The sequence below is a fragment of the Aphis gossypii genome, unplaced genomic scaffold, assembly GCF_020184175.1.
Source record: "Aphis gossypii isolate Hap1 unplaced genomic scaffold, ASM2018417v2 Contig00578, whole genome shotgun sequence".
NCBI classification, from domain to species: Eukaryota; Metazoa; Arthropoda; class Insecta; order Hemiptera; family Aphididae; genus Aphis; species Aphis gossypii.
Genome location: NW_026083173.1, coordinates 41,507 through 65,151, shown reverse-complemented (window position 1 = coordinate 65,151; position 23,645 = coordinate 41,507). Strand labels below are relative to the sequence as shown.

The 23,645-nt window shown below is 28.7% G+C and overlaps 1 protein-coding gene across 1 annotated transcript; it reads left to right on the top strand.

Annotated features, from left to right (window-relative positions):
- The first annotated feature begins 482 nt into the window (after nt 1-482).
- Nucleotides 483-1,226, top strand: LOC126554682 (uncharacterized). The gene is given in 3 exon segments (XM_050209734.1): nt 483-600; nt 603-653; nt 712-1,226. Coding segments are annotated over 3 exon segments (528 nt in total). The 5' UTR covers nt 483-542; the 3' UTR covers nt 1,131-1,226.
- The last annotated feature ends 22,419 nt before the right edge of the window (nt 1,227-23,645 follow it).

The window sequence follows — 23,645 nt, the reverse complement described above, 5'->3', positions numbered from 1 at the left end:
ATATTATTTGTTAGTACCTATATTAAAGACTGAATGACCGTCTTTTCTTAGAATATACTTATACATATTATTATACTGTTTGTAAAAGCTCTCCTCATTTAATCCATTAACTATTATCGAATACACTCCTCTCTACCATATATTCCTTTCCTTGCATTTCCTATCTTTGTTTTTATTTAATAGCAAGTCAAAAGGAAAAAAGCTTGGATTTCTGTGATGTTGGAGTTCCAGGACCAAGCTCAGAAATTACTGTTGATAATTTGAATTCAAGTAAATGTAAGTAATCACAATAGTTTATTTATTTGCTTACTACCATAGTTTATAATAAATAGTTATGGATTTCAACTTTCCTCAAAAAACAAATTTCATCTCAAAAAATAATAAACAACATCATAAATAAATAAATTATACTAAAGAAGCTTCTTTCTGCCTATAATAAATTAAAATTAAAACTTCTAATAAAATGATTCTTTATTTTAGATGATTCTAATGAAAGAGATTGTTTAAAGTTTGTATGGACTAGGTCATCAATTAAATGCCTCATGAGTACCTACATCGAATTTGAGAAAACATTTGATAACAGTAGAAAAACAAAAATTCAATATGGAATGAAATTAGTGCAGAACTTAATAAATTTGGATTTTCTGTAACAGGTAACAATTAAATATCTATAATTATCACACTGAAATTAATAATTATTTACTTATGTAGGTGAAATGTGTCAGCGAAAATGGAGGACACATACAAACATACAAAACTATTAAGAAAAAAATTCAAAAACTGGTCGTGGTCGGGATTCTTGGGAATATTTTGATGAGATGGAGTCTATCTTTTCTAAGGATCCTAGCTACACTCCATTAGCCACTATATCATGTGGCGTTAAGACAGTAGAACGCCACATTGACGCTTCTCTGTATTCTAAAGCTACTGGAGCAAGCACAGACTTGATGCCGCCAAGATCACCTGATGAACCATTAACTAAAAAACAAAAAACAAATAAAAAAAAAGTAGTTAGTGATCATCTTGAAAAAATAGCTAACCATATGGCTGAATTCAATGCAATATTTAAAAATTTAGTTCAAACTGAATCTGAAAAAAATGATCTGCTTAAACAGTTATTAGATAAGTAATTTTAAAATAACCATTTAATTCAAATATTTCTATTTCTATTTAATATTTTTTTTATTTAAATTTCTATTTACATTATTTTACTAGCTGTAGCTTTATGTTCTAGTATATTTATATATCTTTATATTCTATATCTTGTTACTATTAGAAATTAGTTTAGTCTTTTTCCATTTGGCTTGATTTTTAATATATTTAATTATATTCATAAAAAATGTTAGAATCTCTTACTTAAAATAAACTGAGTATGAAATATAATAAAAAAATAAGCCAGTTTTTATTAAATAATTTTATTCAGGTATTAAAACATAAAAAAAACACACACTTCATTGAGTTAATACAATTATTTATTATAGTTTATACATTTTCATTGTAACAGAAATGTTGAACGGTAGGGGTCTTTTTTAGTAGATATTTTAATGTTTGGAGAAACAATAGTTAAAATTTAAAACTGTCTGATCTTTCTATTTTTCTTCTTCTTGCTGCTGTGTCTTTAGTCTTGTACAATCTTGCAATTCTGTATTTGTTTTTTCTTTAATGACTGATTTGATACATTTTTTCTGGGTGTATTAGGCATTGTGTGTCAAAAAATGATTACAAACAAATTTATATAAATAAACTAGTACTTACAGCTTTTTAGTTTCATAAGAAATGTAAATTTACACAGATAATAATTTATTGTACTTTGGTGCGTAGGAAAATCCATAAGACAATTTAAAAACTATATAAAATAAAAAATGAATTCTAATACATTAAAATCTTAGTTCCTTTATCCCACCATACTCTCATTTTTGGGTCTGCCAACCGTACCTAAACCTCCATTTGAAACAATCTCATACAACATCTAAGGATACCAACAGTAGTCTTAAAATATCACCCTCAATCACATTCAATCAAGTCTTTTCCTTTATTATTAATTTCAATAACTACTTTTACATCTTTTGATTTCTCTTCTAAAAAAAACCTAAAACCATCTCTCTGATGTCTCATCACTGTGTACGGTAAACACCACACATAATATGCTTCTTTTTACAGTCTTACACCTTCATATTCATTCCTTATCCGTCATCTCCCATCAGTCCACTCATCCAACTAAGCATTCTTATCCTCTGCTTAATTTTCATGTCAATCAAACCATACAACAAAATTGTTTTCACTACACTCTTATAGAATTATCTTTTATTACATAAAAATAGCAATAATTAACGATTAATGTTAAATAATTCACAGTACAGTGATATTTCCAGGTTATTTTACTTATTAAAATACATTGATACAGACGTCAGACACATACTACATATTAAAAAATATATATTACTAGAAAATAGTGAGTTATTACGACCGTTTACGTACGCTTTCACTTTTCGGTTTTTGAAATTTGAATATAATATTTGATAATTGATAAATCGCCGATAGTGGTTTTCGGCTTTTCGCGTTGCCTTCCAACAATAAAAAATTTGGCCGCATGTTGTTATCAAAATCAGATAAGCCGAACTGGCATCGCCAGTCTGGCCGTCTATGCAATGCACCTCGAGAGTGTGGTAGTGTGTAGTAAGTTAACGCGAATTTTTTTTGGGGATTTCTCCAATGTGCGTATGCGATATATACGAAACCGATTTCCTTTTCTTTCTCTCAATCCAGCATTTGTGTGTGGAGTGATATACACAATTTCGTCTGGATCTACAGTACATGTTTTCAGACACAACGCAGCAAGGTTAGTACATATTTATATAATAATTATTTTCATACCTTTAGATGAATGATTTAAAAAACACCAAATCCGATCTTTCAATTACAATTAATATAGCAACAGAAATATATATACAAAAAAGAAACCATTTCTAATACACTATTGTATCAATAAAAAATTAAAGTCAACTGGTAACACTAATGAATTGAGAGCTAGGTTAGTAGATATTAAAAGGCACTATAACATTGAACGACATAGATAATACCTTAAGTGAAGAGGAACGTAATTAATTTAATTGAGGCAAGGGCTAAAAATCGATTTTAAAGCAATTAGAAAGAGCAGCAGAAATATCCGAATCTAGTGATTAAGCCCTGACATAATAAGTAAAGACAATAAATCAATTCCAGGCAGTTTTTCGGATATAACAAAAGAATACTTAAGATTATATGATAACCTAAATACCAGTACAAGTTCATTTTTAAATAAAACTGAAAGTATATTAGAAAACGCAAATACAACTTATCAAAATATATTTAAAGATCTTAACACCGATAATACTTCTAATAATATATATGAAAAATTAATTTTCAATCAAACAGAAAATAGTGAAAATAAGGAGGGACAGCTAATAAATTTAAATAAATCTACAAACAATTTTAATTCTAATGAAAACAACAATATTCGATGACAAGAGTACAATAATAATAACAAATAAACAAACAAACAATAACTTAAATTCCGATATTCATTCTATTTCATTGAATAAAACAACACAAAAAAAACGAACGTAAAATCCTAATGATAGACTAGACCATTTCTCGGGTAATGAGGATGTGAGAAAATATTTAAGCAATATGAAAAAGCAGCAGATGTAAATGGTTGGAAGGACGAGGATAAAGTAAGTTTTATCAGCCTTCGTAAAAGGTACAGCTAGTACATTTTTGGAGAATTTGGAGGACAAACATAATAATGGACATGGGAATAATTTGAAACAGGAGTTTCTCGACGAATTTCAACCATTGGGTACGATACAATTTTAAAAGCTAGATTAGAAACTAGACGACAAGGAGATACAGAGTCTATAATGAGTTTTGTAACCGAAATAGAAAATATATGTAGACAATTAAATAAAAATATGAATGAAGACGAAATTTGCACATGTATTTTAAAGGATTAAAGAAACAGTCTTACATGCGATTCATTACATGAAAATAGTAATTTAAAAGCATTAAAAAAAAAATCTAAAGAAATTGAACTGATGCAATTTCGAATCAATAATCGAGGAACAGAATTAAGTGATTATACTGAAATTCTTAATGAACATGTATCTAACTAAATCAAAAAACAAAGAAAAGGGAAAAGAAATTGATGAACTAAAAAGACAGTTAATAGAGAGAGATAGATAATACAAGAGAGAGATAAACCAGCTAAGGGAAAATATTCAACAAATCAACATTACAGGAAGGAAAAATAAATCGGAAAATTCGACGATGAAGAAATAAATAATCGATATAATAATAACAATTATACCTATAATGAAGACAGGGGAAGAAGTTATAGAACAGAAACAAACTATCGGGGACAACGACGTGAATACAGAGATAAGAGTCCATACCCAGAAAGAGTTAACTACAGAAGAGAGAATCAGCAGAAAATAGACAATATGGTAGAGGACAGATCACTTTCTAGAGAGAGACACTACTATAATAATATACAAAAGAGACTAACACAAATCAAGATTATGAAAGGAACACAAGTTATAGATACGTTCAAAAAAATTATGAACACAGAGATAATTCACGTGATAGAGATCCTAACATAAATACAAACAACGGTAGAGGTTACAGAAACAGATCACATTCCAGAGATCGAGACAATTCTAGAGAATACAATTACAGCAACAGACATCAATACAGCAGAGAACATAGTCGAGAAAAAAAACACCAGAACGATACAGGGGAGATCGCTATAGAAGTAAGGAAGCTGAAAGAATTATATGTTATAGATGTGACGAAAAAGGTCACTATGCAGATAAGTGCACAAATACAAAAAACTAAAAACTACCGGGTTGGATGAAAATTTCGGAAAATTAACTCGGGAAGAAAAAAAAACAATTAATAAAGAAAATAATACATATCTACACTTCGTAAAAAATTGGTACGAAAATAAAGCTATAAAATTTGAGTCAAATAAACAAGAAGAAACAATTAGGAAAAATAGAGTTTTATCAATAAAAGCACAATTTGAAAATAAAATAGAACATGCAATACTAGACACAGGTTCAAACATTTCATGTATAGAATATTCCTTAAAAAAAAAAAAGAAGAAATTGTTCCAGAGAAGCAAACAATTATCACTAGTGCAAACGATTCTGAGTTAAAAAACATGGGAACGATTATTAAAATAAATATTCAAGGTACTGAATATGAAATAAAGGCATACGTACTTAAAGGCTTAACATGCAGGTTGTTATTAGGAAATAATTTTTGTAAAAATACGGTCTAGTAATACATTTCAAAAAAAAAGAAATAAGTTTTATACAGGAGATAATATAAATAATATAAAAATGGACAAGATTGGGGCGAACACAATGGACCACCTACGATACTGTATAAAACAGAGAAAGTAGATAAAATGACAAATGAACATATTATACAGAAAATAATAGTAACGGAAGACACCTTAATGCCACCAAAATATTAACAAACATAAAAATTGAAACAAATATAGGTGCACTTGATGAACAGTCAGTTATTCACCCGGTGGACCGTTTAAGTCAGAAACACTACCTAAAAACTGGAAACGAATAAAGTAGGGGAAAAAACCACAGAAATTCAAACTATACAATTTTCAAATTTATATACAAAGGTATACAAAGGTACCGTAATAGGAACAACAGAATATTATACAAAAAAAGACAATTTACTCACAATTAATAAAACAAATAACGATGTATGTGATAACCAAGGTACAAATATTAAAATTTCTAAAGACCTAACAAATGAACAGACCGAAAAAGCAAAGGTCCTAATAAAGAAATTCCAACATTTATTTACTTCGGAACAACTGGATCTAAACTGTGCCAGAGTAGAGGAATGTGAAGTTAAATTAAGCTCGAAAGATCGGGTTTTCAAGCGCCATACAGAGTATCTCCAAAGCCAAGAGAAAAGTTAAAAAAAATAATAAATGAAATGATTAATGCAGATATTATTGAACCAAGCAAAAGTAGCTACGCAGCACCCGTTTTTTCTCATACTAAAAAAACAAAAAGGGGAATACCGGTTCCTAGTAGATTTTAGGAAACTCAATGAACAAACAATAAATGACAGGCACCCTATTCCACCAGCACAAGATATATTCAGAGCTCTAGAAGGGGCAAAATATTTTTTAACAGTTGACATGGCACAAGGTTATTTTCAGATCCCAGTAAGACAAGAAGATAGAGAAAATTAGCATTTACAACGGATTTTGGATTATTTCAATTTAAACGAATACCACAGGGTTGGAAAAATTCAGCACCAATTTTCAAAGAACAATTAATCAAATTTTTAGCGAATACCTATACAGATCAATAGTAGCTTATCTGGACGATATTTGTTGTTTCGCAGACGAATTCGAAAAAGCATTATAATTTAGAGAAAATGTTCATCAGGTTAGACGAGACAGGACTAAAACTTAAAACGAATAAATGTTTTTTTTTTCAATCTGAAATTGAGTTATAGGGCACAAAATTTCTAAGCACGGATTGAAACCATTAGAAAGAAACATTGAAGCAGTAAAAAAATTTCCCAAACCAACTAAAATCAAGGATGTTAGGGCATTTATTGGATTATGTTCATACTATCGAAAATATATCAAACATTTTTCAAAAATAGCAAATCCTTTAATAGACATAACAAAAAAAGATATTGGGTTCAAATGGGAAAAAGAACAAAAAAACGCCTTTGAGGTACTAAAACATGCAATAATATCAGCCCCAGTATTGGCACATTTTAAAGAAGGAAGACCAATTTATATAACAACTGACGCATCATTGGAAGGACTAGGAGGAATACTGGAACAAGAGGACGAACAAGGAAAAAAACACCCATAGGTTACACTTCTAGAAAATTAAAGGGGGGGGGGGGAATTTTTCCACTATAGAGCTAGAAATGGCAGCAGTTGTTTTTGTAATTAACTATTTTGGGAAACCTATTAGGAAGAGAGTTTCATTGTATACAGTGATCATTCTAGTTTACAATATTCAAAACAATGAAAAATCCTTCATCAAGAATAACGAAAAGCATTTTTAAATTAATCGAATATGACTTCACAATTAAACATAAAGCAGGATCAGCAAATTTAGCAGCAGACAGCCTCTCCAGGTTTCCTATAAATTTGACAGAGATAGAAAAACTAAATACGAATGTAGAAATCAGTATGGAGGATATTGAAACTAGCACAAGCAGAAGATGAATTTTGCTCAAATATGTTAAAAACACTAAAAGGGAAGGAGAAGAAAAAATTTAAAAGGAATCACGAAGATACTGTGAAAAAAAAAAATATACTATATTACAAACAATGGAATAAAAATATAAAGCTAAACCTACTAGTAATCCAAGAAAATTAGTCAACATTGTACTAAAATCATATCATGAATCAATTTTTAGTGGGCATTTCGGAATAACCAAGACAATTGCAAAATTAAAACAAAAATATCATTGGAATACAATGATAAAAGACACCACAGATTTTATTAAGTCTTGTATTTCTTGTCAACTATTAAAAACACCGATCGGTAAAACATCAGGATTGCTACAACCAATACCTATAGAATCAGGAAAACCGTTACAAAGATTAACGTTCGATATTTAGGACCACTACCACCATCCCACGGAAAGAAATACTTAATTGTGGCAACATGCAATGCAACAAAAATGGCTTTGCAAAGGCAGTAGCAAATGCAACGGGAGCAGAAACAATAAATTTTCTTATGGATTTAATAACATCATACGGGGTCCCAAAATATTTTTGTAGCAACAGAGGCACACATTTTAAAAATAAAGAAAGTAGAGAAGCATGTAAAAGTTAGGTATTGTTCAAATATTTTCTAGTGCATATCACCCACAGACGAACGGAATGACAGAACTTATGAACAAAATAATATGCAATAGTTTAACTCACTATGTTAATAAAAATCAAAAAGACTGGGTGTTGTATTATGAATTGTGGTTTTTGCATACAATACATGCCCGAGCTCAAGGCTAAAAGTAAGCCCTTCTTCTATTGCATGGCATTGAGGCCAACCAACCGTTAGATAATAAAATTATACCCGACATTGACAATTTTAATCTAGCAAAATCATTAGAAACATTGTAAGAAATTAGGAAAGAAATACAAATATAATACAAAAAGAACAACAAACACAAAAATTAAATTACGATAAAACGCATAAAACTGTAGTAGCTACCTACCCGGTCAGAAAGTATTGATAAAATTCCAATTTCAGGAAGCAAACAAATCAAAAAAATTAGCATATAGGTATAGAGGACCTTTTAAAATAATTAAAAAGATATCTGACGTAAATTATGAGATAGAACTAATATTAAATGGAAAAAACAACCACGGACGTCATACACGTACAAAGAATAAAACCTTTACAGACAGAAAAAAAACACATGTTAATATATATTAAAAAGTAAAACTATAAAAACTAATAATAATCAAATGATATAATTACATGTTTGTTTTAGAAATATTTTCAGTTCATGATATTAATAATAGCAAGCGCCATCGCAGAGGAAGAAATAAGCATAACAATATCCTAAGGAGCTTTCTTCAATGAAGTACCAGAAGTAATAGATATGAAAAAAGTATACCTCTTATATATATACAAAAAACAATAATAGAAGAGGAAAATAACGTAGATAACTTATTAGAAGTAGAAAATTACTGCGAAAAAAAAAATAGCTACTGCTACATTGTACAACAATCCCTAATCTTATTAAAAACCCTTAACATAAATATTAATGAAAACAAGAATGGAGAAATTAGCAGAAAATAGTAGGAGATAGTAAAAAAAAAAAAACAAGAAAAGAGGCATACAATTCATAGGAGATTTTTACATTTTTGCTGTGATATAGCAACCCGAAAAACAATGAAAAATTTTTATACAAACGAAGACAAACTAAAACAACAAGCTGACAAACTAAGGGACGTATTCGTATCAGATCACAAAGATCTAAACCAGATCACATCACAATTAAATAATTACACAGCTGCAACTAGTAACAAACTAGAAAATTAAAAAAATATCTTTAAAACATACCTTACCGAAGAAAAAAAAATGAATTAATGGAAAATACTAAAACTGATAAAGAGATAAAAGGGATGCAGGAAATAATCTTTAATACACTAGCAATAGTTATGAAAATTATAAATTATGAAAGAGACACAAGTACACAAATACATTGTAAAATTGGGAAAATACCACCAGGACTAATCACTATAGACACCCTACACGCCGATTTACAGAAACTTTCGGAAATATTAAGGAAAGATGGATTTGAACTAGCAATAAAAATAGATAACCTCTCATTATACTACAATATACCAATAACTGAATGTCAGTTCTCAAAAACACAAGTTTTAATAAAATTAAAAATTCCAATTCGTGAATATAAGTCAGACTGAAAATTATTTCAATATGTGCCAGCCCATTTCAAATATAAAAATGCAACATGCATAATACACTCTGAGAAAACATACATGGCAGTAAATACAATCAATAACGAACATAGGATAATAGCTGGGATAGGACTTCAACATTGTGACCCTCCTTTAACAAACCTATGTTACACACCCAGGTTCGCCTCAGACTTAACACTAACACCGAGATGCGTAGAATCAATTTTCAAAAATTTGCCTCTGGAAGAAATAAACAATTATTGTTACTTCCAATGCGTAACGCAAATAAACAATGAAGAAACAATTATTAAACAAATCGGGGTTAACACATACGCAATAACTAACCCACAACCAACATTATTTATTAGGAAAGAAGTAGGGAACACCACAACGTCACAACAAATTTACATAAACTATGAACACCCCGGACTCATTAAAATAAAATTGCCATGCAATCACGAATTATTTAGAAATGAACAGATACTTATTCCCAAAATGTACCCTTGTGAACTAAGCAACAATAATAAATTAACTATACAGAGAGTGCTACCCATATCATGGACAAACATCAAATCACTAAAAATAATACATGAAGAACAAAAAGAAAACATTTATTTTACTAACCTAACAGAAATATTAAACACAGACTGGACAAAAGATATACCAAATTTCCACATTAACAAACAAATTAAAAATTATGACCAATATTTCAAAGACATTACATTAGACGGGATGCCGAACAGATTAATAGATGACTTTTTAGGAGACATTATTTATAAACTTGGCTAACCATTCTAACTATAAGCATAATTTTTATTTGCTATAAGATATACCCAGTGGTCATAACAGTACAATTGCTTATGACAGCACATACATTACCCCCACCTATACCTCCAAAACAATAAATCTAACACTTAAAATAAACTAAAAATAACTTAATTAATTAATTTTCGCTGCATGTGAAGACGTTCCACAGGATATCCATAAGTAAGTAGACGAAAAGTGATCTGCGAAACAAAGACGAACAGCACAGATACGCAAGTCCATAATTCTCGACCTAAATAAAAAAAAAACGACACAGTATATATATATATATTTTTTTTTTTGTTTAAACAACGTACCTTGTACCATAGTTCGGTAATAAGTTAAGCTAAAATTGTAATACCAATGATACGGATAGAGGGTAAAAGTATCAAACTTTGTTTAAACCTTAAAACCATAATATAAGTAAAACTTGTAATTCCCCTTTTCGACACAACATTTTTAACACTTGTATAATATAATAATATAATGTAAGTAAAACTTGTAATTATCCCTTTTAACAATATTTAAAAAAAAAAAAAAAACAAAAAGCAAAAACCCATAATTTACACTTGTATGATATTCTCGCCAACAATCAGCACCGACATGTTCGCCGGAATAAAAAGACGGAAAATGGAGCTGACGTACCTAATGTGGAAATTTTATTATTGAATTTAGATCTGTAGAAAGATTTATTTACACATGTATGGAACAGATCGGGATTCATACTCAAAACAACAGAAGACCCCAGACCCATAGGTTACCAAAAAATATGTTACTAAATTACTAAACAAGTCATTTTTAAAGAAAAAGGAAAATTTTATTTGAAAGAAAAAACAAGCAAAAAAAAATATTTTTTTCGCTGGTTTCACTCCTCTTCCTCATCCGCCTCCAGGGCAGCCACGACCACGTCATACGGCGGCGGCTCGGCACCGATCGGCCATTCTATGGTGATCCTTATAGGAATAAGGCCAGCTAATAAAATATACAGAATAAAAAAAAAAGAAGAAAAAATGAAGAAAAACAATAAAATACAACATACCAAAAAACACATAATCAATGCTTGTATTTTCTCCAATTGCTGGCATGATGCGGGAGGTAGAAACAATGGGGATCGGAGCCACACTATGACGGGGTTATGGAGTGACTTGAAATAAGTCAAAACAGCTACTAAACCATCAAAAAACACATCAGCAAACACAAAAACAATAAACGAAGAACAAGCATTTTCTACGTCAACATATTTCAGACAACACAACTACATAATTCCATAGTCAGTAGTCAGTAGTCATCAATAACTAAACAGCGTGACCAACAGACATAAATGCGGCTATTCAATTTAAATTTTTCCATATACGGGGCACAGGTGTAAAATATGAGGTCATATTTTTTTGTAATTTTGGGGACTGTTGTATTATATGTATGAATATTTTATAAGAGATGTTAGTACGTAAGAAATAAGTTAAGAAAAACTATAGATAATAAGTAAAACAGTAAAATTCAATAAGTTAAGCAATAGTTAATTATTCACAGAAATAGGTTAAAATAACAATTGTGCAATTCGGTGCCAGTAAACTTTATATTACAGTTAGCATAGTAAGCAAGATATAATAATAAGAAATGTAAATAAATTTGTTTAATAATTTACTAATCGGGTTAAAATAACAATTACACATAATCATAGTAGTATATAATTGTAAATTTAACGTAGTAATAGAAAAATGTAGAACAATCGATAGTAATTCGATTGTAAGTGTAATATATAAGTGAGATGGCTAAGACAGCAAAGGTAGTCAGTGGTGGTGATCGTGTGACTCGAGCACCACCGGACGTCGTGTTTAAATAAAGTTCTTCTTTTGCGTTATTTTGTGTTTAACTTTATTTTGGTATACGTCCGAGTAATCGGCGTATACGACACTAAGGAAATTAAATTTGATTGGAGCTACTAGATGGTGGAGCAAAGACAAAGCTCTGAATTCTATTATACAATTTAATGAGCCTAATATTGAAAATCCTCGATTTTTATTATTCATACATTTTTTATTACAAATAATTTCTAAGGACTCAAAATTTGACTCAAAAACTAAATTTACTGCACGCAATCTTTTAAAACTATGGTCAAAATTTGAAGTTATATTTACTGCGGCCATTTTTATTGATATTTTTAATGTAAGTTCTCCTGTTTCTACATTTTTACAGTTCATTAAATTACCTTACGGCTTTTAATATGACTAAAACCTTATTGTATAAAATTAAAAAAAGAAGAGATAATTCCGATCAAAAATTTAATAAACTTCATTTTGATGTCCATAATTTTATACAAAAAATTAACAATTCATTGGAATTAAATGGTGATGATTTTATGATAAAAGATGATTTTAGTAAAAAATGTTTAGAGAAAGTTAGAGAAGCTAAAAAAAAAAAAAATGCCAGGAGAACTAGCAGCTGATGTGAGACCTTCTCTTTCAACAGAAAACCGATTTAAAGTTGAAACATATAACTATATATTAGATGTTATGACATCTAGTATAGAAAAGAGATTCATCAGTAACTCGGAGTTACTTAAAGATTGTATCTGTTTAGATCCTAAAAATTTTAAATCTATTAAAAATGGTTTGCCTGATAATTCCCTGGTTAAACTTGGTGAATTAACTAATATAGAAGTACACATTTTAGCTTCAGAATTACACCAATTTGCTATTCAATTTGATGCTATAACTAAAACTTTTAATGAAACAATGTCTGATACCGATGATCAATACCATGACTATGGATCCGATTCTGAAAGAGAACATTCTACTAAAGAATCATTAGATTGTAAAGTTTGTAATAATTGTTTAAGATGTGCTTTTAATATTTTATATGATATGGTTCAACAATCATGTAGTTTCAATAATATTTACTATGCTTATAAATTTGTGTTGACATTGCCATGTACTCAAGTGACATGTGAACGCACATTTTCAAAATTAAAAAATATAAACACCAAATTAAGATCTTTAATTTCACAAGATATTATGGAAACATTATTACTTATTAATATTGAAAGAGATTTTATTGTTGATAAAGATATAGTTATCAATAATGTTGCTAAAAGTTCAACAGAACTAACTAGAATATTGTTTTAAAATAAGTTTATAATTATATTTAGTAATCTAAAATTGTTTGTATTGTATAATTATTATATTTTGAAATTTTGTTATAACTATACTTATGTGATGTAGGTTGGATTTTTTATTAAAAGAAAATATATGACAAAATTTGACTTGTTTTTCTTCAAAATTATATTAAAAAATGAAATATGTATTAAACTAAAGTCTAAAGGATATAATATAATGCTATCTTGTTTGTTCTATTGTCAATTTATGTGAGATAGTAACTAATTACGTATGGTTTAACATAAGTAGTTGGTAAGATTTGTAAGTTGTAAAAAATAATTTTAACAAAAGCATTTTTAATAGCTTCAAAACATTAATTTAATTAAAGGTCCCAAATATATGTATGTATGTATAATTATATGTATTAGATTAAACTTTAATCTAAAAAATGGTTTTTGGGGGCCTTCTATAGAGATTGCTGATGGGGCCTTTTGGAGTCAGTCCGACACTGATATTACATTTGTTTTATGTTTACATAATTTACAACTATACATTTTAAGTTAATTAATTTGAGGCAGTAAAGGACAAAGGTAGACCCGATCTCCTAAGAATACAAATGCCAAAGCTAAAAACATATAATATTAGAGCAATATTATCGTATCTACGAGTATACATTAAAGGTATTATTATTTATTAATTAAAAAAATATTTGTTTTTACTTATTATCATATTAAAAATCTTTGTTTAAAAAAGTAACATGATATTGAACAGTTGAATCTTGAACGTAAAATATGTTTAGGTACAATTAAATTATATTCAACTGTATGTCTGTATATATTATATTTGAATGAGTAATAGTGCAATAACTACAAATTAAGCTATGTTATATAATAGTTCTTACAATCTATATATTGGTGTATATATTTAGGTAAGCAGTAACTTTAAAAAAAAATAGTTACGGGTACGCGTGGTTATTGAAAATAATACCGCGCCGATTACATGTGTGAATTTATATGACGAGATACGCCATGGTCGAAGGTTCATGAAATAATAATCGGCGCTGCTCTATAGTCGAGACGCGCTGAATGAGCAGTGCCAATAATGCCACCGACTGCGAGTAGTGGGCGTGGCTTAGTTGTCGCGCGCTTGCGGATCCCGAAAACACATTATAACGCATTCTCTCGGCCATTGCATTCGTAACGCTTTGTGTATCACGTCCTCTTAAAGTAAATTAATATTTAAAGTCATATATGACTATAGTCACTAACAAAGCATAGGGCGTCATTTGTCATTTTATTTAGATAATTTTTTCCCCAACTCTGGTGACTATAGTAATAACAGTTTAAATTTAAATAAATAATTAGCTTAAATTTACAGTAAATTATATTCTTAAATCTAAAAAAAACCTAATCTTTTAAAATTCTATTTTTTATTTTTTTAAAGGTGATCCAATACCCGCTTCAATACCTAATACCAATGCTTTAAGGGCACTTAAGCATAGATAAATATCTGCAAATAGGTTTCATTCAGACCCGATTACTGCATTAAGTTTAATGAAATACAATAGCGAACATTCATCTTCCATTCATGATATTGGGTTCGATAAATTTTTTATTCATTTTTGGAGTAATCTTCAATTAAAAATATATAAAGAAGTTTGCATTAAAAATAAAATTCCAACTATAAGTTTTGACGCAACAGGAGGCTGCTGTAAAAAAATTAAGAGAATTGGTCAGAATCATGATAGTGGTCCAATTTATTTGTACGAAGGCATCATGCAAATAAAAAATAAAAGTTTTACACTATTTTCGATGCTATCAGAACAACACGATAATGTTTCAATATCATTGTGGCTGAAACGCTGGTTGAGATCTACTACTGTCACACCACCTAAAGTTGTAATTAGTGACCAATCACTTGTTTGATGTCTATACTTGTTCAGTCATTTACTCAGTATAATTCTTTGGAAAAATACTTAAATATATGTTTAACAATCCTCAAAGAAAAAACAAATAATGAGCAAATAATACCAACCTGTTTCATAAGAAATGATGTAAATCATTTTGTCCATTTAATAACTCAATGGCAACCATTAAAAACATCAAAATATCCTAGAACAAAACAGATATTTTGTAGAGCAATGTGTCTTTTAATTTTTTGTAAAAACATGGATGAAACAAAAAAAATACTAGAGGCTATATTTATAATAGCCTTTAGTAAATATGATGGGCCTTGTATAAATGCAAATAATAATTATGGTGACAGAGAAGTTCAAATAGAAACTCCATGCGCACAAAGTAAAAAAATTTTACAATCATTAATTACGTCGGATAGTTCTACTGTTGATGATATAATAAATAATATTGAAAACTATGATCACGAAATTCCAGAAAGATGTAATGAAGATATAAATGAAGAAAATGTTATTATAGTATCTTTTAAAGACTGGACAAAAGAAATTTCAAAGAAATGTGAAACACTAGTAGAAAATGTAATTGGTGAGTATGACAATGCTCAATATCTACCTGAACTTGTACCTATAATCATCAATACGATGAAATTATTTCCTTGTTGGTCAAGTATAATGGTGAATATTTTTGGATTTGGTGATGGAATAGCTTCGAGTAGTAGATGTGAAAGTAATTTTAATCATTTAAAAAATAGAGTTTTTAAAAATGAAGTTTTACCTATTAGAGTAGACAGTTTTGTTGAACATATTTTAAAATATTATCAAGGTGATCATCTACTGCTGAATGAATTAAGTAATGAAAAATCACCAATTAAAAATCCATTGAGTGATTTATCATTATTAAATAAAAATAGAAATGAAAAAAGTAAGTACCATTATGAATAACTTACCACTAAAAAATTAAATAGCAAACAAGACCTATTTTGTGATATTTCTTCTGAAGAGTTGTCAGATGAAGGAAATGATTTGATTTTATGTATAGCATGTAATAATGGAGATAAACCTACTGGGCTTCATCGCTGTAATAAGTGTAATAAGCCAGTGCATTTATTTGGCTAATGTGTTGCTGTGAAAAATACTGAGGAAGGTTGTGGTGAAGCAAGATTGTGTTTGGATTGTAAAAACATTGGTAAAATAAAAGATAATGAATCATCGGCAGTGAAAGTTTGGAAAAAAAAGGAAGTATTCAAGATCATTCGATAACAAAAATTCGTTCATCTAAATCATATTTAAATAAACAACCGGGATTTAACAAAATTGATTTAAATCAAAAAGGAAATATTACATCAGTAGCATTATTAAAAAATGGTTCTTGTTTCCAAAACAAACTAATATATGTACCCGGACTCGATAAAATGTTACTTAATAATACTTGTACTGCTGATTCCATTTTATCAATTTTGGTTATTTCTACTATAAAAGTGATGCATACAATCTATTTTTAAATGAAAAAGTAAAATCAAAAGATCAAACAGCAGATTTTGTTTTAAAAATAATTGGCACAAAACCCATAAAAATAATGTACATGGACAGAGTTTATTTATTATGTATGCATTATACTGAAACGAAAAATTTAATTGGTGATATACATTTAATAGATACTGTCGATACTGCATCTTCAATGATCGAAAATTTATTAACAGATATGCCATCATATGAAAGAATTATTTCCTGCTCAAATGATTTATACTTTGAACCAGGATCCATAAATCAACGAATTATAATTTCATTGAATGCCTTTGACGGTGATATTGATCTGCAAGAAGAAATCAATAATTTTTTTGAAACATCGGAAAGACTTTGTGTGGCAACAAACTGTGGAGAAACCCGAAAAGTAGTTATGAAACCCAAGGAGCATATTATTATAGAACTATTATCGGTACCTCGAGGTAAATATTATTTGTAGCATGACAACAATTAATAATTCTATAAAAGTATTGATATAGTTAGGGCAGAATCGATAATAATAATATTATCATATTATGATGATTACAATAAGGTAACATTTATTTTTTTATTATACTTTTTAGGTCTTAGGTGTTCAAGTAGTTTCAACAACACACAGCCAACAAGTAATATTCAACAAAATTATGCTGGAAAAATAGCATGGAAACTCGGTGAAATCAGAAATGAAATCACAATACATGGTGACAATTACAATTTGCGTGGTGTAATTGCGTTTGATGGTCCACAAAGAGGGGATCTAAGACAAACACTTGGGCATTACATCGCATATTGTTTAAGATCTAACCAACAATGGGAATCATATGATGATACAAAGGACCATGTATTATCAAAATCGGCTAATTTCAAAGTGAACGCTGAAATTTTATTTTATACAAAATAATAATAGATAATATTTATACAAAATATTTTATATTTATATTTTTATAATATATATAAAATTATAATAATAATAATGTTTTTCTTTTTAATTAATTTGTTTTGTAATTCTTAATTATGATTTATGAGTAATAAAAATATTTATGTAGGTATTAAATTTGTTCTAATGATTATTAGTATTATTAGTATTATATATATAATTATCTAAGTAGTAATGTCGCTTGATTTCGTTTTTTTTTTTGAACCTTTCCATAATTTTCCTATATGCAACTTCAGTTTTTGCTTCCATAAGCACAAAGCATATAGGTATAGACTAAAAATACATTCAATTGTAATATATTATATTTTAAACTTAATACTTAAAAATAATTACATTTTAGCTTACATGGTTTTGCAAAATCAAATGAATGATGAGAAGTTGTCGACAATAAGGTGTAGATGGAATTACCTTAAATGTGGCATCTACATGTAGTTCTGTGGCTCCTTGATGAACCACAGCACTAATCAACTCCCGACATGCAAATATAATACTGTAATTGCCAGCATTGTCAACAACCCACTCTTGATACAACTGAGAATTATTACACTGATACCTGTAAACAGTTGGAAATATTGGAAATATTGGAAATCATACATTAAAAAAGTTGCTATTTTAATTGAATTTTCTTCTATTTACTTTTCTGGATTTAGATCGAAATATTCGCTTAATTCACGCAGCGTTGATGGCAATGATTCAGCAGTTGGCCAACCATAGAGAATGGCTGTGAAATGTAACAAAGTATATAATATAATATTAAAGTTATAAATAGGTGTTATAATAATAGGTACTAAAAAATAAAAATGTTGAACAAATTACAATAAATTTAAGTTAAATTTATAATTTATTAAATATAATAATGTGTATAGGAAAATATAACCTGTTTAAAATACTTGTCACAAAACTGGAGTTAGCGTAAGTACTTATTGCCATGTATTTGTTAATGTTTTTATAATGTTTCCCTAACTTAACTTATTAACTAAATTGTATATTATAATATTTATATTAAATTTGATTAATATATATTATGCAGTAAATTTGTTGTAGATTTTAGAAATATGATATTAATTAATAATTTGTATTAAAAAATGTATTTTTAAATATATTTCTCTCCTTAAAATTAACTAATTATTTTAAGTATCTACATTCTGTGATATCTCTGTCATAAAACTTAATCGTTACAAGTTTATTAATTTTGATTTATAAACAAATTGTAGGTACATACTGATTGTAAAAGAATACAAGATACATTATTATATTAAAATTACTTTTGTTTTGGGTTACTGTTACTTTATAGGATACACAAGCTACTACTTTTAATGCTGATGAAAGAGATATTATGGCAATACTAAGATGAAAAATTATTGATTACAACAATGTCAACAAAAGAAGGGTGTCTTCTGGATCTTCTAAAATCATGATTAATCCAGATTGGAATGAAACCTCAGATCTCCAAAGTTGGTACAACACATTTGATAAAAAAGAATTTTTAAATTTATCCCAAGTGTCAATTGGTTTTCAAGAATTAAATATGTTTGAAAGTATGTAATGATTTAAAAATGTTAATTTGTTTTATTAATAATTTATTTTTAATATAGTTCCTCAAAGTAATAGAAATAAAACTATTAACGAACAAATTTTGCATAAAAACAAAATTGATGATGATTTTATGTCTAAAAGATTATTGGAGTTGAATGATGAAGAACAAAAGATCAAAACTGAAAGACTTGATTTAAATTTTAAGAGACAACGACTTTCAATTGAAAGAGAAAGTATTAAAAGTCGTTTGGAAAACTAATTTTATAAATATTGTTATACATTTGTTATACTTTTTATTCATATATATATTTTTTTTTTACTTTTACCATTAGAAGAAGGTACTAATGTATTAATACATTTTAATAAATTTCATATTATTATAAATTTGTTCTTTCTTCTGAATTATAATAATAATTATTAACAGAAAAATAAATAGACATCTATTACAGTATTACCATTGACTATAGATAGTAGACTATCTATACTCAATGCTATTAGTATAAATTTGCAATTTGATACTTAAAATTAGGTATTTATGTTTTAATTGAAAACCTGTAAAATTATTTTTAAGTATTTCAAGTATTAGTTATTTGTAGGGCGATATAGGTTATAATAATTTAATTAATCACAGTAAAATACAAATTATATTAATAGTCAAATAACAAATAATAACACTGCTCGCCGACGAGAAACATAAAATACAAAATATAATAATTATTTAAAAATACAAGTAATAATTTAATTTGACGACGCGAAACATGTCCGCGGGCGGACGATGCAACCGCAACCGACGCCGGACAAAAACTGACTATTCGTCGTCCGTTGATCGTGAAACATAGATTATAATATATTTATTACTACAGCTTCGGCCATACCTGACATCCAGATCGTCCTCGATCTGTACAAATTTTTTTTTTTAAAAAAAAAAAAAAATAATAATAATAATAATAATAAAATAATAAATATAGTTTTACCTATATAACATAATCAATATAAATGAATATAACAAAATAATAAATATAGTTACCTATATAACAAAATTAATATAAATTAATATAACAAAATAATAAACATAGTTACCTACATAACATCATCAGTATAAATATTGTTTAATATAAAAATATAAATTACATAACATAAGTAACACAAGTATGAATTTAATTTAAAGTAGATAAAATAAAAAAAAAAATAAAGTAAAGTAGTAAAAAAAAAAATAAAGTAGTGAATTAATACAAAATCAGACTTTAACCCAATTTTTAATGTCCTTTCCTGCAAAGACAGTATTTAATGGAATTCTAGTCACCTGGTGCCCTTCGATATCAGATATGACATATCTGTCATGAGGAAGTACTTTACTTATTTTATAAGGGCCTTTAAATTTAGGTAAAAGTTTCTTACATGTTCCAGGTGTAGTGTCAACATTCCTAATCATTACATAATCACCTACTGTATATTTAGTAGCTACTTGTTTTGTCAAATCATGGTAAGCCTTATTATGAAGCTGACTCATTCGAATATTTCCCTGAGCATCAAACCTGGACTTTTCTAAGTTGTAAGGATTATCATCAGTTTCATTAACAGCTTCTAGATATAGTCTAACATAATCATTTTGTTCACCTACTTGGTTAATTCCAAATAAAAGTTTGCTAGGTGTGTTTTGAATTGACCTATTGACTGTGTTATTTACTGCAAATTGAATTTTATACAAGTATTCATTCCAATTATTATTATGTTCATGCATTAGCTTAGACAACATTACTGCTAGTCCTCTGTTATACCTTTCAACTTGTCCATTAGATGATGGTGAGCCTACTGCAGTTTTTATATGTTTTATTTCATGAATTTGACAAAATTTCTGAAATATTTCTGAGCGGAAGCAAGATCCACGATCAGATATAATTTTAAAAGGTTTACTATAACATTTAAAATATTGTGACAGTTTAGAGCAAGTTTCTTTTGCTGCTACTGTTCTAACAGGGTATAAGGTTAAAAACTTACTGAACGCATCAACTATGACCAAAATATGCTTAAATCTACCTTTAGTTTGGTTTATGGGGCCAAAATGATCTATATGTATAGTTTGAAACGGTTTATTTCCCTTATCGATCAAATTTAACAAACCTTCACCCTTACCTTCTTTTGGTGAAAATATGATACATTTTAGACAACTACTTATATATTTTTTAACGCGTTCGGTTAATTTTGGGAACCAGTATATTTGTTTAATCAATTCAATAGTTTTGTTTTCACCGACATGACACATCTCATCATGACAAGAGCGAATAACTTGTTCACACATATCTGTTGGAACATAAAATAGTAACCGATCGTTACTCTTACGGTATACAAGTCCGTTACGAAGTTCAAACAATGGGTGCTCTGACTTCTCAAGATATTCAAAAATAGTTTTAATGTCTGGGTCAGTTCCCTGTTTAATAGCAAGAGTTTGATTGAAGGTACAAGCCTCCAATACCATTATCTGTTTACAACGACTTAACGCATCTACATGCTGCATACGCGATCCTGTGCGGTGTTCAATATCATAGGAATAGTTTTGAAGAAACATGGCCCACCTAGCTATGCGCGGATTTATGTTCTTCCATTTTAGTGTTAATGTTATACTATTACAATCAGTAACTATCTTGAAATGTATCCCTAATAGATATACATGAAAGCGCTTAATAGCATTAATAATTGCTAACATTTCAAGCTCATAGCTATGATAACGAGACTCGGTTTCTGTAGTTCTATGGCTATAATAAAATATGGGGTGATAGTTGTTGTCAGCTTGCTTCTGAAACAAAATAGCACCGTGCCCATGACTGCTAGCATCACAGTGAAGTTCTGTACTTGCTTTAGGGTCATAAATAGCTAATAAAGGTTGTGATCCTAACTTTTCTTTAATAGAATCAAATGATTTTAACTGTTCTTCTCCAAACTCAAACATAATTCCTTTCTTTAGTAGGTTATAAAGAGGTTTAGCAATAATAGCGAAATTTGGAACAAAACGTCTAAAATAAGATGCTAGTCCTATAAAGCTTTGAAGCTCCCTATTATTTTTTGGAACTGGATAGTTCTGAACAACACAAATATTCTTAGGATTTGGTTGTATACCAAGTTGGCTTACACTATATCCAAGATAAACTACCTGGTATTTAAGAAACTCACTCTTATCCAAACGTATCTCAAGTTGTCTGTTTCTCATAACACACAAAATCTTGGCAAGCAAATCTAAATGTTCTTCAATAGACTCAGTGGCGATCATAATGTCATCAAAATACACAATTATTTCTTTTTTCCGAATAAATTCACTAAATATGTCTTGAATAAAACGACTAAAACATGAGGGACCCGTAGCCAGACCAAATGGCATTTTTAAGAATTCAAATTGTCCTAAAGGTGTTATAAATGAAGTATATTTTATTAAATCTTTGGCAATATTAACATGGTGAAATCCATCTTTAAGGTCCAGGCAAGTAAAATATTTTTTCCCTCTTAATAAATCTATGTTATCATCTATTAATGGAAGGGGAAATCTGTCTTTTACAATAAATTTATTAAGCTCACGGTAGTCAACACATAATCTATATTCACCACTTTTCTTTTTTACTAAAACTATAGGGCTACTGTATTCAGATTTACTAGGCCTAATTATTTTTTTACTTAACATGTTATCTAATATCTTTTGAAGACACTCTTTTTCATAAAAGGAAAGACGCCGTGGTCTGAAATAAAATATTTTATCACTTTTTAATTGAATAATCATTTCTTGGTATACCTTATTATCATTATTATCAATAGTACTACCGGTTAAATATGAAACTTTGTAAATTTGATTAACTTTCATTTTAACATTTACTGGTAATGATTTCTCTATATTCAAATCAATATCTAAATTATCATTATTTTCATCATTGAAATTAATAGATAAGATTTCTTCAAAAGAAATGTTGTCACTTTTGTTTTTAAAATTAATTAAAAATTGTCCATTCTCAACACTTAAAATTATGCGAGGGTGAGATAAAAAGTTGCGCCCTAATAAACAGTCACTCTTAATAGTATCGTTGGGCACCACATGAAAATTTATATTAATAGGAATTTCAAGATCAGTGTGAAAAACGTCAGCAGAGAATTGGTCAACTACACTAAGTTTTGATTGGTTAATACCAACTAAATCAGATTTAGGAGGTGCAACTCCTGATACATAATGAACAATAGTAGATTTTAAAAGGCTAACAGGACTACCAGTATCGACAAGTGCATTTACCTCAGATAGAACACCATTAGGGTACTTAATAGTAATACTTATCATATAAGGGGGTACAATACATGGGGGTGACCTCTCTAATAATGATACATTCTCACCAATTCCGTCGT